The 19291-nt window shown below is 42.5% G+C and overlaps 1 protein-coding gene across 1 annotated transcript; it reads left to right on the top strand.

The window, feature by feature from the left end:
* The first annotated feature begins 5959 nt into the window (after positions 1 to 5959).
* LOC133907243 (uncharacterized) lies at positions 5960 to 17837 on the top strand. Its single transcript, XM_062349249.1, has 11 exons — positions 5960 to 7263; positions 7367 to 7501; positions 8211 to 10506; positions 10625 to 10713; positions 11543 to 11610; positions 11699 to 12680; positions 13694 to 13840; positions 13949 to 14071; positions 14380 to 14550; positions 14643 to 14684; positions 17418 to 17837. Exons 6-11 carry the CDS (start codon positions 12549 to 12551, stop codon positions 17466 to 17468), a joined length of 666 nt encoding a protein of 221 aa, XP_062205233.1. The 5' UTR covers positions 5960 to 7263; positions 7367 to 7501; positions 8211 to 10506; positions 10625 to 10713; positions 11543 to 11610; positions 11699 to 12548; the 3' UTR covers positions 17469 to 17837.
* The last annotated feature ends 1454 nt before the right edge of the window (positions 17838 to 19291 follow it).

Genomic DNA, 19291 nt, shown 5'->3' with positions numbered 1-19291 from the left:
CCCTCTCTTTCGTGCAACCGTTGTGGCCGAACTCTCAACCGTTGAAGCGCCGAAGCCCAACCAACAACCAGCCCGATTAGGCGCCCGTAGCCCCAAATGGTATACGCACGCTGCACACACGAGTGAGAATCGAGATGGAGGGCGGGCGGCTGGTAGGGGTAGGGGTGGCGTTGGCGTCGGCGCCAGCACGGCTCGGCGGGGCAGCGCTAGCGCGGCAGGGCGCGGCCGCCGCGAGAGCGAGAGCAGCGTGAGAGCGAGAGCAGCCGTGGCGGCGCGAGCGCGGCTGGTCCGGGTGGCGGCGGCGCCGGCGCAAGCACGGCTCTGCGGGGCGGCGCTAGCGCGGCAGGGTGCGGCCGGCGCTAGCTGCGCTCGCTCTCGCGCGGCCGCCGCCGCGGCGCCCGCGCCCATACGGAGATGCAAGATACGGAGCCTACGCCCATACAGCGACCTTACAGAGCCCCCTCCCGTGACTCTGAAGGTGTGGATAGCTTCTTTCCTTGTCAGTGTTGATTGCTTGATGCAAGATGAGAATAGCATTTGTACCTAGATCAGGTGCTTCTGTGTGCTCTTTCTAAGTTTCTATCATTAACATGCCAGTGTTGAATTGTTGAATGCTTGATGCAAAATGAGGATAGCATTTGTACCTCGATCATGTGCTTGTGTTTGCTCTTTCTATCACTGACAAGGGGATTGACATAACTGGGTTGTTGAGATGTTAGATGCAGGACTAGTTAGGTGCTTGCATCCCGAGTCTAAACCTCAAATGTTTCCTGAATATTTAGGGGTAATATGTCAGGTAATGGTTAAGGTTGCCATGGACTTTTTTGGTTCAATTTAATTCCTACTCATACTGAATTATGATTCATGTTCTGTTCAACATCTACAGAATGTAACGAGCAACATCCTTACAAAATCTATGGTTTGCGACTCCAGCACCGTATCATCTGATGTGGCATGTGAAATTGAACTTGTTTTCTTGGCAGTCCTTAATCAGTTGTTCGCTATCAATATTTGCAATACCATTTATTACTGAGTAACGCAAGAGCCAAACAAACTCATTGATCTTATCATTGTTTAATATTTATAGTTATCGAACAATTTTTTTAGTTATGTACACCCAATTTGAAAATGCTAGGCCCGCCACTGGTCGGGAGGCGGCTGCCAGGTGGGGCGTCTAGCGATGCAGGCGCCAGTCAGCTGTATGATGTGGTTGCCCGTTGCCATCCAGCTGCCCTTGACTGGCTCTGCCACCCTATCGCCGCCGCCGCTTTGTGCGTCATCCGCATCTGTGGTGCATCCTCATGCAATCAGCTGTTCAAGTGAGTATGAATCGGTGAAGGATCCCGCATTTCCTCGCTCTCTCTCTGGGTCTCAGGGCTGATTAGTCGATGCTTGGCCTGCCCCAGCTTCGACATGGGTCGTAGAAGGAGTGGTCATGGCCAGTTAGCTCCAGGATGTGGTCGGGCAGCTGGCAACGCCTTGAAGTCTCAGAAGTGACCAGCATTTTCTCTTGAACAAGGTATGTTCAGGACTAAGCACCTCAGGAGCTATAAGGCAGAAGTAGAAAACAAAGATGGAACCAAACAACTGAAACTGAAAGTAAAGCAAGAAAGGATAATCTTGATAATGATGGCTTACCTTACATTGTTATCGGGAAATTCCCAAAAATAGGAGATGACCACAACTATATGTTCACCACGAACTCTTCAGCATGGCGGATCTACTTCAAATTTGAGATGGACGTTCGTTATGACATTATGTAGTTAAAAAGTGGGTGCGGGAAACAAAAAGAAGCGGTTGTATGGTAAAACTGCTTCTGATACCCAACTATCAAAAGCGATTGATCCTTACAACCACTTCTGATAGTTGACTATTAGAAACTATTTTTAAACGCTTCTAATACTACTATCAAAAGCGGTTCTTACCTAGACCTTATCTAATAGCCTTATCCCTCTATATATTCTGGCACCTTCCCCTTGCCCTAGCCTTCCTTACTCGTTGCCCAGATCCGCCTTCCTTGCTCTCCTCCACCACCGTTGCCTAGATCCGCCGCCATTACTTCCATTCTCCATCGCCATTGTCATTCTCCATGCTACCGCATTTCTGACCTCTTGATGCCCCCATCCCGTGCCCTCTTCGTCGCGCGGCCGCAGAGGGAGCCGTGCTGTCATGGTCTCCTCCATCTGCGCTGCCACAGCCGACGCTGACACCATCATCTCCTACACCCGCACTGCCACGGTCTCCTCCACCCACACCATCATGATCTCCTCCGCCGACGCCGACAACAACACAACCGACATTATGTAATTTTTTGGGGGCTTTTTTGCATTGTTATTTGTTTGTTGAATAAAACATGGTAGATTAGTTACATTAGGTCTAGCATAATTTAGAAATTAGGTGAGGGTGAGTGACAGCGCTAGGGTTAGGGTTATGGTCAGCATAACTTAGAAACTGGTATTTGCGTTATTAGCAATGACCATATTTAGGAATGGTCAAATTTAGCAAACAGTTTAGCAAATAGTTTTGTTTCAAACTAAAATCAGTGTAGTTGAATTAAGTTTAGCAATTACTTTATTTGAGATTTGAAATTAGTTGAATTGTGATATGTGATAATGTGATTACCGAATGGTTATTTGCATTAGTTTCATACGTTTGAAGCTCTTGTAGCAATTACTTTATTTGAGATTTGAAATTAGTTGAATTGTGACATGTGATTACCGAAATGGTTAGTTGCATTAGTTTCTAATGTTGAAGCTCTTGAAATCTTGTTACTTTAGTAGTTCATCTAGTCCATTAGGTGTTAATTTAGTTCAATTTAGTTAATTATTTTCATATGTCGTGTGAATTTTATTTGCCAAATGGTATCACATTATTTCTTTATTTTCCAAATTCAAGTTATCTATTCGTTATTTTAGTCATGATAGTTGGCGTATGATGATGAGGTGGACGGTGAAGTACTTGGAAGTAGCACTGAGGAGTATTGTCACAATCCCGTGTCATCTTATACTTTACCTCATCATGTGATGAGATTGAGTGAAAGATGGTGCCGGATTGTGACAATATGCACGTGGTAGCTTTGATAGCTACGATCATTTCTGCCTTGATCCGTGGATTGCTACAATCATTTTATTTTCCATGTTCAAGTTATTTTTCCATTAGTTAGTCTATGGTGATGAGGCACATGGTGAAGTACTATTAAGTGATTGCACTAGTGAGGTGTACTATCACAATTCCACATCTTCTTACACTCTACCTCATCGTAACTTGGAAAATTATGAGTGAAAGTAGGTGTTGGATTGTGACAGTATGCAGGTCCCACTACTGAATCCACCTATAATGGTAGCTATGATAGCTACAATATTTTGTGCCTTACTGAGGATGTTTTGTTGAAAAGCTGCTTTTTACTTGATATTGTGTTAGTGTTTTGGCCTGTGATGATGAGGCAGACGGGTTGGTAGTTGCAGACGGGTTGGTACTTGATATTGTTCTAAACGAATGGCAAATTTCACACTTAGCATCAAACAAATCGATTTTTTGGGTTGGTACTTGCTTCAGTTCAGTATAAGCTCCGATATCTTCTGGCCAAGGAGATGAGTTGTTGACAACAGGATTTGACATCCCGCAAAAGTCTTGGGCCAGGGAATTTTAAAATATCGGAACTTTCCATAGCTTGGATCAGAACTTCTGATATAGAAATAATTCGGGACTGAGAACTCCATATTTGGAAAAATCGGACAATCCGATAACATCAGAGATTCCGATCTGAAAATCAGAACTTCCAACCCGATAATTTTAATTCAAACCAAGGATCCCATGTGTCGGGGTCACCATCAAGGACCCCCGACGCTTCCCAGCTCCGTCAGCCAGTCTGAAGACCATTAGGCTCAGAACCCCTCTGGAACCCCGAGCCCCGGAGCAACCACAGAGACCCAAGCCTCCGGAGACCCATGACCCTCGGAGGCTTGGGAAAGGACAAGGGGCTCCCCAGTATGACCAGTGGGACGGGCCCACCAGCTACGTGGTCGGCCACGATGTGACTGGTCTTTAAATGCCAGTATAGTGATGGTCGTTCTGACACGCTGATGCAAGTGATGGTCGCCCTGACCTGCTGGTGCAAGTGGTGGCCACCCTGGCACGTCGGACAAGATCGGCACCACAGTCGGCGACTGACCAAACGTTGTGACCGCTTGCCACCACAGTGACTACCGCAATTAGGGGATGTCATCATAGCTGCTAATATTTTGATCTGGGTCTGGGCTATATTTTATTGGATTGTCCCTAAGACCCGATGGTATAGTTGCAACATGTATCATAACCCCTGTAGGGGCATATTTGTACACTTGCTCTTTGAAAAAGAGTATGTTGGTGGAAGAAAATGTCTTCCACAAACAAGTGCGGCGAGAGCACACTCACACGAATGACTCAAGCTTGGAGAAGTGGAGAGGAAGGAACACCAAATGTATTAATCGTTAAAAGATTGACCCTCTGGTCTGGTGGCCAGGGGTCTACATTTATAGTGCCATTTGAGGTGTAAACGTACAAGTATGCCATGCAGAGATAACAGTACAAGCTACCGTCATACTGTAGGGACTCAGGATCGGTCGAACTTACACAGCCCGAGCCCTGGTAAAAATACTTTTACCCCTACCTAGAAGATATTATCTATTATGACAAATACAGTGGTGCAAGCAACCGTAAGGGCGTGATGCTGAGCCAGTCGTCAATTGCGGCACGGCGCCGCACTTTCCTGGGTGTCAAGCTGACCTCCACTTGCACTGGAATATCAGGGTGACCCCCACTTGCATCGGTATTAACTGCCGGTCACTTCATGTCAGATGACTGCAGGAGGTGTCCTTCCTTTGCTGATATTTTCTTAGGAGGCTAGCTGTCTCTCCTGCTTGGTGGAGCGGTCTGATGAGCTCTTACGGCATTCGGAGGTTGTAGTCTTGGTGTGGAGCCCGGAGTGACCTCCACTTGCACTGGAATATCAGGGTGACCCCCACTTGCATTGGTATTAACTGCCAGTCACTTCATGTCAGATGACTGCAGGAGGTGTCCTTCCTTTGCTGATATTTCCTTAGGAGGCTAGCTATCTCTCCTGCTTGGAGAAGGAGCGGTCTGATGAGCTCTTACGGCATTCGGAGGTTGTAGTCTTGGTGTGGAGCCCGGAGCCTCAGGGCTCCGGAGTAGCACCAGATGGCGGCTCCCTGGCAATGCCTGTAGGCTGCGGCATTTCCCCCAACAATGTCCTTCCTTTACTGATATTTCCTCCGAAGCCTAGTTGCCTCCCCTGCCTGGAGAAGGAGCGGCCTGATGAGCTCTTACGGCCACTACAAAAGTAACAAAACATAACCAGTGAACAAAAATCAGTAGGTAGAGGACCCACCTTGTGGTTAACGAATAGGATCTCCTATCAGTGCTCACTCCACGATGACTTAACACCCATTACGGACTGACATGAGCAAAAAGAATCCTATGCTAAAAACATTCTATCTCAGGTCTTGTTTATTGTAAATTATAGCCACGAAAGCAATCACATAAATCATGTTATTTAAAATGCAATTAGTGCATATAGAAAAAATAAATTGCGGGCAACATTTATTGAGAATCATATTATATGCCAAACCCTTAAAGGAAACGGAAGTGAATTTTCTTGATATATTCAGTTGAGGCAAGCACATCTATAACTTGGACTCTAGCAAGTTAACAACCGTGTCTCATTAAAATCATGCCAACACCAGTTGCAATTTGGATCAACAACTGTCACATGGATATGCAAAAGATCATTGATTTTCAAGTTCATTTTTGCTAAGTTCATTTTTTTAAAAAAATATAAAAATAAAAAATTCTCAATCCGAAGAGGCAGGACCAATAGGTTTACTGGGCAAGGCTTAGGTAGTGGATCATTGGCCTGGAGTGAACCAGGCTTGACTTGGATTATAAAACGCCAGCTGGACCTGCTGCCTTCTTCTGTACGGAATCGTCGCTCACTGGTTCACGGGTCTTGCCCTTTTCCATTCTCTCTCTCTCTCTCCGCTCCGCCACGAACCATCTGGAAAGTTCCAGAGCTCTTGCCATGGATTTGGCCCCCTCCGCCTCCCTGTTCGGGCGGACTTCCTCGCCTCCACAGTGAGTCCAGGCACTCCCGCTTGCGCTCGGATTTAGAAACCCTAGCGCTTCCGTGGACGGCGTGGCGACCGGCTCCTCCGCGCCGCGTACGATGGTGACATCTCCCAAGTCAAGAGTGTGCTCTCTCGCGCGATCAAAGTCTCTTCAATTTTGATTTCCGCGCTCTGCTCTTGCTGTATCGAGAGGATTTGTTTTTGGTCCGGTGGTGGGTTTTGTGTTGAGGGGAATTGGTCGGTTGATTTGTTCACGCAGAGCTGGCGAAGTGGCTGGAGGAGGCGGGGAAGGGCGTGGAGGGGAAGGGCGTGGAAGAGGCAGGGCGGGGTGCGCTCAAGGCCTCGTGGAACAGGGGCCACGGGCCGCTCCACATGGCGGTGTCAGCCGGGAACGTGGCGTCGTGCAACTTCCTCATCAAGGAACTCGAGCTCAACATTGACGCGACTGGCACCGATGGTTCATAACTTATTCTTACTTTTACCTTTGAGTGGCATTCGTCGGCTGAGTACTGGGAGGGATGAGTTGGTTGGATCATGTTTTGTAGTATGGGAAGAAGGAAGGTTTTGCTCTGATTTGTAGGAGAAATCGAGGGTTAAGTTTGTTACGAAATGCCACATCAATGTGGCATGCGAGGTATGCTGGCTTATTTGTTTGGGAGAAAATTGTTGGAAGCTGGTTGCGGTAATTGGTGTGAAACAAGCTGTGTATGATAGCATATGAAATGTGGTAATCTGTGACCAATCTTCCTGTCTTTCCCGGTATTTTGTGGTGCAACTGGTATTTTATTCAGAGGCTGCCCAGGCTGGAGTTCACCAATCCCTCCCAATTTCCAATTTCCTATCATGAAATAGAAGCCAGTGAGGTTGAAGGATAGTTCATGTGGAGATGATATGAGATCGTCGTCAGTTTCTTATGCATTGATGCGAATGGGATTCCCCGTCTTTTTGTTGTTTCTGGAGTAAAAGAGGAAGCCTTTGTCTGCTCGAGAAAATGTTTGCAAATATTTGATTTCGGTGAAATACATGTTGAGTGATGGATATGCAAAATATGATCTATCAAGGTAGCATTAAGCAGTGATGGCATTGTGTGTCATGGATCTTGCCGTTTAGTTAAAACTTACACCATGGTACACATACACCTGTAATATTTCTATCTTTCTTGATTATATACCACTTCATTTGGTCAGAAGCAACAAGTGTCGATCATTCTGATTGCCATTTCTTGTGTCCTTGCCACTTGACAGGTGCGACACCCCTAGTTTTTGCAATACATGATAGTGGATCTACAGCTGTTGTGAGACTTCTTCTTGACTGTGGTGCTGATCCAAACAAAGCATACAGTAATGGATGTGCTCCTCTCCATACTGCAACAATTCGAGGTTCTCTGCACCATTGAATATTTGTGTTTTGGATTCTATCTAGCTGTTCTTTGAGCTTTACTTAAGGCTTATCATACCAAATGTTTTCCTTCTCATATGTAAGGTAAATTTGGCACTTCTTTTTATTATTGCCTGAAGCCTACTAGTTGCTCATTGTGGTTTTCTACTGAGTAAAGTTGGCTATTCCTACTAGAACGTAATATTTAGTTAGTAGTCCAATTTTCTGAATTATATCTAGTGTAGTCAATCTAGCGTCAATATAAACAATGTCCACACAGCGGGTTCATTATTCAGCTGCACGAGTGAACTTGAGAATTAAAGAGTGTAAGAAGGCGTTGTGCCTAAAAGAAAATATGAGACCTTTTTTGGTTGGTTGGACCTACCACTAGCAATCCTTGAGTGTAAGATGGCACTGTAACTAAAAGAAAAGGGAGCGAGGGAAAATGGTGCTGTGTTGCTTGACTTAAACATTGGTTTTGAGTTTTGACCATGTTTTCGCCCTTAGTTTCCGAAAAGCTTAAACACCCAGTTTGCTTACTGCTTTTTCGAAGCCATCTTTACAATTCTTAACATGGTTACTTCAGTTTTGGTAGGTCTATAAAAATGCTTTATAAACATAAACTTGAATTATTTTAGTTATATAACACATTTATTTTAATATATCCATAAACGTAATGTGACAGGATTATTATCCTTGCGTTTGATCCAGGTACCAATGAAATTGTGGAGTTGTTATTGTCCAAAAAAACTAATGTTGACGCTATGTGGGAGTATATATTGCTGCCCAACATGGAAATGCAAGAATGATGGAATTATTGTTGCGGTATCAGGCAAATGTAATAATTTCTTTCTTCCCAGCTTTATTTTGCTCTTCCGACCAATATATGATATATTAGGTATGGTATTCTATCCATGATAAATAACCAAAGAATTAGCAGCTGGAAAAATTCGTTTGGGAGTAGAAATGTTCTTGTGTTTTCCCTCCAGCTCTATATATGTGGCCTGGGAATTGTCGGTTGAATGCTATTTTTTGCATGCTCGGCTAGGCTGATGGCTTTGTTGGCCGGCTCAAATCTGATGGCTTTTTTTATTTATTTCTTTTGTACTTCTACTATGTATTAGAATGCCTGTGTGCCAGATGATAACACATTTTAAAACCATAACCATAACCATATTGCATATTATCCTAATGGTGGTTTGAATCTCAAATTTTGGTTACGGCTCATTTTTTAATATTTTTGTGACATGAAATTTCGGATGTTAAAAGGTTGCGATAGGATAAAGCGAAAACATTGTTTGGCTACGACTATCTTTCAACTATCCGGTTGGTTCCTTTTTTTCTTCTTGAAAATTGGTCAGACTGATTTTTTAAAATATAATTTTCATAAGCAAAACTGTTTTTTGTTATCTTGGTTTTACTATAACTAAACCAAAGAAGTGTTTTTCTTTGTTATGCTTTAAATCCAGATACCAGATTAAGAAAAAAATGGTTTTGTTAAAACCTGAGATCTAAACAACTTCTAAGGTCACTCTTGGTCAGAACAGATTATAATTCAGTCCAAGCTCCTGTATAATGGGGCTGGGGCTTGCCTACTGTTCCTGCTCGTTGCCACCTAGTCCACACAAATGCTTATTTGTTGGGCCCCGTTCCTATTGTGGATACTGGGTAGTCTGTACATGAGCTTACTCATATGTTAGTGAGCATGGAGCATGGGTGAGAATGGGCAACACAGTATAACCTTATTACCCTAATTTTGTTGCCGTGCTGTTTAGGGTGTTCATTTGATCCATGCAGTGAGATAGTGGCATAAGGGGCTCCGTTGATGAACGCTAGATTTTACCTAAAAGTGCTGGGGTATAATTTTACATCCAATGATACGTAGGAAAAAATTATTGTGGGGCACTGTGGTTTCCATCTGCATGTTTATTATTCTGCAGAGAAAATTGAATAAAGTGGTCAAGTCACAGATGGTCTTTTTGGTTAATTATTTTACTTCTTATATAAAAAATTCGTATTGCACTGTTAGACTTCTTTTATAGAGTACCCTTGGTCATTTGTTTTTGTACAAGTAATGTGTTGTTTGTCTTTTCTCCAGCCAAACCTTGATTTAGAGCACACACCACGGAAAGCGGCAAAATCTTCGGTCATTCAATCATTACTATAGAAATATTTTAGCGAGATGTTCCTTATATAGACGTATATTTGGATTCGTCTATAAAAAAGTAATACAAACAGTTTCAAATCATAACCGTTTGAAAAATAACTAAAATAGTTTCATAAGGTAAAACGAGGTTTTAGTACAGACGATTCTACTGTACTTTAGTAATACAGATAATTACAGATGATATAGTTCGCGTCCCGCTTTGCAACTGCATACACGCAACGCCCTGCGCGTAGTTCACACGATTCCAACTCAACTACAGCGTCCCACTTTGCACTGCATATCCTCCCACGACGTCTGCCTCGGATCCGGCCGGCCGGCCGGCCCCTAGCTCCCCTAGCTCTCCTTCTAGTCCCCCGGCCCCCTACCTCAACCCTTTCTCCTACGTTGCTCGATTTGGGGTTTGCCGCACGTAGATCTTGCGGGTTCCGCCTGACTCGCGTGTGTCACCATGGAAGTCGAGGAGGAGGACGAGTCCACCCACCCAACCTCCAAAACCCCGACCAAGCTACACATCAGCTGCATCCTCCCGCGATTTCTTTGCAGCGGCTCGACCTCCGGCTCATCATCAAGTCCTGGCTCCTCGAGCCCCTGAGAGACAGCAACCTGAGCTCTTCGCGCTCGTCGCCATGTGGATCTCCAGCAAGGTGATGTCGTGAGCATTTCCTTCTGCAAACGCCCAAGCGGAGGCAGCGGCGGCGGCGTCCGAGGCCTCGGTCGGCGCCGGCGAGCAGGGATCCTCCCCGCCGCCCCCCGCGGTGCGTGGGCGGTGGGGCCTGCTCAAATTCGGCGCCCTCGCGGCGGTCGCTGGGGCCATCGGCGGCGTCGGATACGCCAGCTACGGTGCGATCCTGCGGTCCCCCGTCGCGATCTCGGTCCTAGGGCTCCTCGTTTTTGTCTGGATTCGGTTTGGGCTTGCGCGTCTGACTTGTGCCGTTTGTTCCTTTTTGTTTGTGTGCAGCATATTCGCTGGATGAGGTGGAGCAGAAGACGCGGGAGTTCAGGAAGAATCCAGCTCCACCCGTCGCGGAAGATGCCTCCGAATTCGAGGTAAGTAGTACCGTGCAATCTTCCAATCCTTATTGTTGCTTCTTAGTATGTGTGAATTGCAAAGTCAAGTAGGCATCTGGCCTTCGGACGTCTGAGAGGGGAGTGGGAGGTGTACCCTGATGATCCTTTCGACAGATCAGTTTGTTGTAATGCAACTAGGATTAGCAGCTCGAGTTCCCATAGATTAAGGTGACTAGGCCAAACTGTTGCCTCAACGGGGCAAAATTTGTGGATGTTCTCAATTAGAGTTTGGTATCTACTGAAATTCCAGCCCTGGCTACTTGGTACTTGCTGTGGAGTACCATTCTGTTGGATGGAGGAAGGGTAAAGGAAAAGAGAGAGGGATGGATGTTCTAATGACTAACAATTTCCTTTTTTTGATGCCACCATAACATTATCAATGATTTTTTCAAGGATTTGTGCTGATATAGAAACTTGCAATAAATATGTGCTCCGGTGATGTTGCACAAATGGGGAGAGTGGACATGAACAATGAATTAAATTAAAGAGTGAATACTTTTCTCCATTTGACTGTGAAACATGGTCTAACTGTGAATTATAATTGTGTTTCTTGTTTGCAGAAGTTTAAGGTCATGGCTTACTCAACAGCTATGAAAGGCACAAACTACTTTGTGCTCCTTTTTTTTTTTTTTTGCTGTTTCTATCCTCTCTTTCTTTTGAGATCTCTAAAGCCGCTACTGCACACTTCTTTCTTCTACCGATGAGTGATTATACACTTCCTGAACACTTGTTGTTTCAGTTCCAGCTTTTCTTTGTTGGTTCTGTACCTTCTTAATCTTACTTAGAGTTTTATATTTCGGTACTGCAGTTCCGGTTGCAGCAATAGAGCTCTACTTGGATATTAGGAGCACTATTGAAGACCAGGGTTGAGTCAGGGTTGGTAACAAAATATGAACTTTTCATTTTTTTATACATTCATATTTCCAGCAAGTGTTTGTAATTGCTCTATTTATTTTTACTCCAGGGCTTTACTGAACCTGCATCGGACAAACTTCTACCAGATCTACTTCCTCGAGCCCCTGAGAGACAGCAACCCGGAGCTCTTCACGCTTGTCGCAATGTGGATCTCCAGCAAGGTGATGTTGTGAGCATTTCCTTGTGCAAACGCTATGTGGATCTCCTGCATGGATCCCAGGAATTACTGAAAGCAAGGCCATGTGAAGATGCACATTATAAAAGGTGGTGATCCAGAGCAGCAAAGATTATAAAATCAATGATTACTTGATTAGCTTACTTGGCATTTGTAATAACATATCCTTTAATATCATTCTGGTGTATAGTATGCGAGTATGCAACTTACAGGTAACTAGAAATAATTTGCAACTCGGAGTGCCAAGGTTTGAACTTTTAAAAGTTAAAGATTTGGATGGCCATTCTGTTTGCGTAGCAGCATTAGCATTAGCAGTCAATTATCAAAGTATGGGTCACAATTTTATTTTTTTTGGTATTTTTTCTTAGTACAAACGATTCTAAATTGGAACCGTCTGTACTAATTATTTGTACAGACGGCTCTAAACACAAAACCGCCTGTACAAATAATTAGTACAGACGGTAGAAATATGATTTGTACAGATTTTTTTGCACAGACTGTTCGAAAAAGCGTCCCACGCGGGGTTTTCGAACCGTCTGTATAAATCATTTCTCTAGTAGTGATGATAGCTGTGGAACTACTTATTAAGGTGCAGTGACTTGTCCTGTAGAGTTGCTATTGATCCTCTACAAACATATTGCCAAGGAAACTGGACAAATTTAACTTGTTATTCCTTAAAGCTTTAACAAAAAAGCTGTGTTCCAGATTCTGTATTACATATTGTATGTTGCAGGCTGGTGCTCATGTTAATGCTGGTGTGCCTGAAAGTCCACTGATAGCAGCTGCAACTGCTGGCTTAACTGACTTCATCAAGTGTTTATTGAAAGCTGGTGCCGATGCAAATATACCTGATGATGTGACTTCTATCCTACCACTTTGCTTGTTCGTGTTCACTTTTGTACTACTGGGCTGCCTATCTATTGTACTTTCAAAATAATGTTCTAAAAATACTACATAATGAATGGTTGCTGTAACATTCCAAGATCTTGATAACAAAACAGCATAGTTTAGAAGATGGAATATGGCACTGCTCCAAGTTCTTTATTCCAATAAATTAGTTGAATCTTATGCTCACAAGCTCCACTAGTGTGAAACTCGGTTGAAATATTTGGTGTTTGCTTATAACTAGGTGCAGTTTAGGGTAAAATGCTGCACTTCGAAGTCCTATGTTATTACTTCTAAAAAAAAGGAAATAAATTCGTTATCTTGCTGATACTGAAGTTGATATGGTCCCTCCTTGGCACTGGAAAAGAGCAACGGAACTGAAAGAGCCTGATCTATACTTCTCGCACCTGTTCTTTCTTTAGATCTGTCCAAGGGATAATGGAAATATCAGTGCATATACCCTGTTCAATAAGTAGAAATGTGGAGCACATTAGTGTTCTCTCTTGGTTGGGCAGTAAGTGTCGGAGAAGGATAATCACTTATTCTTAAAAAACCAGGGTTCTTAAGTTAAAAATCCAAGAGAGGGAGAAAAAAGGGGATAGCTCCACTTTCCTGGTTCTTCTGTAGCTAAATTCCCCGGGAACCACAAGAATCCTTACAATGAGTTTCCAAATCAGCACCTTTTGTTTGACGTTTTGAGAAGAGTTTTTCTTTAGAGAGTACAGTACAACAAAACTTGTAAGCCGTATCATCTAGACTTTGCCATATTCTAGTACACACTGATACCCCAAAACATGACATTGACATGCCCTCATCGGACGCCTCTAGTTCCTTACGCTCATTTCGGATCTTAGTTCTCTTGTAATATAATGCCTTCCCACATTCTTTTCTTACTCATTGCGCGACATAAATCCTAACTTTGTTATTTCCTAAGCTCTCCTATGATTATTTGTCAAATTTCTTGTTGGTGCCCCTCTTTAACAGAATGGTAGAACACCAGTAGAAATTGCTGCAATCCAAGGATGGCAGGAATGTGTTGAGGTTCTTTTCCGTGTCACCAACCCTTTGGCTAGAGTTGCAGACTGGAGCATTGATGGAGTAATTCAACATGCAAAATTTACAAGTTCACAAGTATGGATAAGACATGCAGATTGCTAAAATTGATGTCATACCACTTGCTTTGAAAAATTCTTATCACTTCAATATTATATTTGACTTTCAGTTGTCAATGCTATTTAGGATCATTTGCACCATGAGGATGATGAATCTGATTTTGAGGCAGAAGGTGATGCTGCATTCTCTGAAAGGGATTGTGCTCATGCGTTGACTCTCTACACTGGTAATTGTTGCACTATACATCTCGTTAGATTTAAGCTGCACTTCTGTTTGCTGGTATCAACTCATGTTCTGACTTAAGCCTACTATGTACTGCAACATATAGGTGCATCCTGATCAATCCAATACACTAGTATCAGAGTCCCATAGAACGTATTGCCTTTTATTTTAACGCACACTCATATTAAAGTTCCAAGAAAAAAAATCTGGTCATATATCCTTCACAATTGGGTGATCTAGTTATTGAAATTTTGTTTACCACCTTTTTGTTCCGTTCTTTGATAGGGACTAACTTCATCTTTGGTTTAATAAATTAAATCATTTTATGGCTGCAGGTAATGGAGATCGACCCTGATGATTCAACCTTATATGCAAATAGGAGCCTTTGCTTTCTGCATACAGGTGATGAAAGCAAGGCTGTCGAAGATGCTAATACCTACAAAGATATGCAGCCAGATTTATCAAAATCCCGCTACGCGCAAGGAGCAGCTCTAGATCTGGTGAAGGTGGGCTTTTCTACCAAGTAGCAATGCCATTTGATTTTCCATAATTTGTGTCATATTTCATGGTCATGTATTGTTGGGGTTTTTATCTTTAGGAGTTTGGCGAAGCAAAACGGGATGCCGCAAGTATGCATGAGGTATCTTTAGCCTGATTACTCAATAGTTAAGAATTTTACAACCAAGAATTTTCATGATCATGATTTCATTTCTTGTGTACTTCAGATTGCTTTCTCCTCATATAAGAGGACTCTGTGTACTATGAGCGCTAACGAGATGTTATGGGTAAATAGCATTCCCTTAGTAGGATCGCTTATTATTTTCTTTAGTTCCATATTCACAAATTTATTTTAAATGCACAGAATACAACTACTATATCATTGGATGGGAGTAACAGTGAAGTTCACGAAACCTATATGTTTGCTATAGCCCTGATAAGATTCTGGAATTGTTCATATGGTAACATAGTTGACTATAGCTCGTTGCTGGGGTACGAAAAGGTATTGTATACCACCCTGCCGAGTGAATACTTCCATCTGATCCTAAAGTATGGTGGTCAATCAGTTGATCTGGTTATCGACGCTCGTGATGTTTGGTTTCATAGAGCTATTGGACCAAAAGGGATATGCATTCTGAAATAAAATAGCAAGCTCCCTAAATATATTACTCTAGAGGGTATAACTGTGCTGCCATATGGGGGCCAGTATCGCAACATTGCGCCAGAGGGGGGTCAGAATGCTAACAATTGGTTTAGAGACTCTCAAAGAAGCATTCATTATACTGACAGAATTTGATTGGGAGACAGATACAGAGACTTCGGAATTCAGAGCCGTGTTAGGAAGAATAGTTTTCAGCATCTGTGAGGCTTATAAATATCACAGAGTTCATGAACTTATTTGCAGTACAATAAGTGAAGGGACTACAACGACAGTTGAGGATAGCTCTGATCCGGGTCTTGCTGAGGTCGTTAACAAGTGGGGTAGGTTCTGTGGTGTTGCCAACATAACTTTGTTTAGATATGTCCATGAGGAAATATAGACAAATACATCTGAATTATTGTAGAAGAATCTTGGCGGGATTGATTTGATAGAGGCAGTATTGGAGAATATTATAATTGCACCATATGGCTTTGTCCACCCGTGTTACCTTGAGCTTCTGCCAAGGGCTTCCGATGTATGGAGCGCAGTGGATTCGGGGAAAGGCGATCCAGATGTGACCCTTCTAAGGAATTTTGATTACACTGCCCTGAATTCTTGGCAACGCAGTAAGTTTCTGAGGGAGACAGAAAAGTACCTAGGAGACCGGTCAGGTGGAAAAGCTCACCCCAGCGCAATTGATTTTGTAAACAGAATAAGTTCACGAACTTTGTTATATTTATTTATAAGCCTCACAGATGCTGAAAACTATTCTTTCTAGCGCGGCTCTGAATTCCGGAGTCTCTGTATCTGTCTCCCAATCAAATTCTGCTAGTATATTGAATGCTTTTCGGAGAGCCTCTAATTCAATTGTTAGCATTCCGTCCCCCCTGGCACAATGTTGCCATACTAGCCCTCATATGACAGTACAATTATACCCTCTAGAGTAATATATTTAGGGAGCTTGCTGTCTTGTTTTAGAATTCATATTCCTTTTGGTCTTATAGCTTAATGAAACTAACCATCACGAGCGTCGATAACTAGGTCAACTGATTGATCTCCATACTTTAGAATCAGATGGAAGCATCCACTCGGCGGGGTGGTATATAATACCTTTTCGTACCCCAACAACGAGTTATAGTCAACTATGTTACTATATGAGCAATTTCAGAATCTCATCAGGGCTATAGCAAGCATATAGCTTTCGTGGACTTCATTGTTACTCCCATCCAATAATAGAGTATTTATATTCTGTGTATTCAAAATAAATTTGTGAATATGGAACTAAAGCAAATCATAAGTGATCTTACTAAGAGAATGCTATTTACCCGTAATATCTCGTTAGCAGTCATAGTACACAGAACCCTCTTATATGGGGAGAATGTAATCTGCAGTAACATAAGAAATGAAATCATGATTATGAAGATTCTCGGCTGTAAGAATTCTTAACTACTAGGAGATCAGGCTGAGGATACCTCATGCAGACTTGCGACATCCCGTTTTGCTTTGCCAAACTCCTATAAAGACAAGACCCAACAATATACGACCATGAAATATGACAGTCAACTTAGGCATTTTGGTCAAGAACTACCAAAGGTTCAACCTGCAAATGGTTTTGTCAAGTCTGTTTGTGTAGCTGCTAAACTCTTTGGAAAAGTCAAGAAGTGACATGTGAGCACTAATGTATATTGGCTACTATTATTTGCATTGTTTTATATTGGTCTGCATTCCAATCAGTGATGCATTTTTGTTCATCTTGTAAGGCCACTTAGATATTTGATACTAACTTTGAATAGTGTGGTCTGAACTTGGATTTTGGAAACGAACCAACTGACAAAGCATCTGGGTAACCTTGGCTCTATTTTCTCTTGTTCTTTGGCTGGGAATATATGCTACAGATTGAGGTTTAATATATTGTTCAAATATGCTAAGATCGATGTCTTCACAATACTTTATCCTGTTCCCCTATAGAAAGAAATAGTGTTTATACTGTTTCATATCAGTACAATATAATCCCTAGTATTCAATACTACAGTAAATTCATGTACTTTTACCTCATGTTGAGAATCTTGTGCTCTAAGGAGCATACTAGCCTTGATGTTGGTTCTGTTTTCTGCATTTGTTTCCTGGTTTGGTTTGGAGATTTAGCTACACTGGAAGTTCATGCTTTATCTGCTCACTTCTTGTACTTGGATTTACATTTTAATGATACGAATGTAACTTGTAACATATTTGCAGCAAGGACCATCCTTGAAGAAAGGTTGTTACTGCACAGGCAAGAAGGATTAATGTTTTTGTTACTGCACAGGCAAGAAGAGGTTAGTTGTTACTACTGCACATGCAAGATTGTACGTACTGACAGGTGAAGCATCCGTAGAAACCTGCGGGGCTGTGTTTTTTTACTTTCTTTTGGATCCTGCATTTTGCAAAGAACATGTCCATGTTTTGTGAAGAAAATCAAATCTGGATATTAGGTGTGCACAGTGAAACTGGCGGGGCCTGCGCTTGGGTATGATGAACCACAAATAGTGCTGGAAGTCTGAAAACCTTAGCCCAAGTTTTGGTGATATTACGGACGTTGTGAAGTTGTGATGTATTACTGGTGAGATGAGAGATATATGCAAGGTTGGATCTGGTGAGTATCTTGTATGGTGGATATCTTTTTCTGTTGCTAACTTGCTATAAAATTGCCACATCAACATTCGGCACCAAGCATTGCAACACAAGTTCTGTGAATCGCCAACTAGCAAACATGTGAAAACCAGTGGTAAGGGAACCAAGGGCCTATTCCACGGGTGCAAGCTACTTAGCTTCTAACGGACGCCTATCCCCCATAACTGTCGGGGCGCATAAATGTTGCAGATGTGACCAACTGGAGGGTCATCACAATTGGCCTAACTCACCCACCTCCGGGGGGGGGGGGGTGGTGTGGTGTTGGCCCGTCAATGCTACTGCAAGTCTTAAGCCCTTGACTAAATTCATTGTTCAGTTAAGAAATATCAGGTTTCAATAGATCGAACGTTTTTCAACCAGAAAATTAGGCTTTCGTATTGGGAATTTGAGGTTTCAGATTCCAATACGAGCTTTCAATTATGAAAACTCAACTTTAAACTGTAAGATTCTGACAACTCAACTAAAATTCTTTTAAACGGAAAATTTGAACTTTCAATACGGAATCCCAACTTTTAAGGAGATCTGAACACTTCCAACTATAGAAAATCAAACCTCTCAACATTCAACATCGAAAATTAACATTTTATGAAATTTTGAAAAGCTTTTCTCAAGGCCTTTCTCAGACTTCATTGATCGATGACTGTTGCTCACCCAATGATGGTGCTGCTCAACTCATGGTGCTTGGCATGCCATGACTGAGCTAACACAATGATCATGCTTGCAAGGGTGGACGCAAGAAAGATTCGTGGATTCAACATGGGTGCGGTAGGACAGGACTACATTGGCAGGACAATGAGGGAGAAGAAGGGGATGTAAAGGAGAGTGGTACAAAAGGAAGAAAAAGAGGCATTGGAGACACTTGCCCATTTTCTATAATAAGTAGCTATGCATGTGACACACACATGTAATTCTACAACCACCACTAGAGATCCAATGTAGAGTCATATTCGTGTCTAGCCTTGATGATGATTAGTGTGTGTTCCTCCTGAATATGATGGCATGGACATATGCTTTCGCTGCAGCTACTGGTTCATGCCCTGGAGATGGTAGCGATGGTTTGAACAACAAGCAATTTAAAGTACCAAAAGGATGAGAACAGTGTGTACGTTGGTTCAAAACCAACATTAGCAAGCTAAATCTATCTTCTTTGAGAGGAATTGATTTGAACCAAAAGTTGAATAAAATAATCTTTGAAAAATATCAAATAAATTGAAAGAAATTGATTTGAACAATTTGTGGAGCATAATTAAACAATTATGGACATGATTGTAGCTCCGCTTCTTGCTCTAAGCAGAAAGACTTATCAGAAATCGCAGGTTGGGTTTTCCAACCAAGCATCTGGGAGCAAAAAAATGTTGTGAAACAATATTACTTCATTAAGAGACATACGCTATAACACATTGAGAATATATATATATATATATATATATATATATATA

The sequence above is a fragment of the Phragmites australis genome, chromosome 24 (assembly GCF_958298935.1).
Source record: "Phragmites australis chromosome 24, lpPhrAust1.1, whole genome shotgun sequence".
In the NCBI taxonomy this organism is placed as follows: domain Eukaryota; kingdom Viridiplantae; phylum Streptophyta; class Magnoliopsida; order Poales; family Poaceae; genus Phragmites; species Phragmites australis.
The sequence above is the reverse complement of the archived record's forward strand: the minus strand, read 5'-3'. Positions and strand labels throughout refer to the sequence as shown.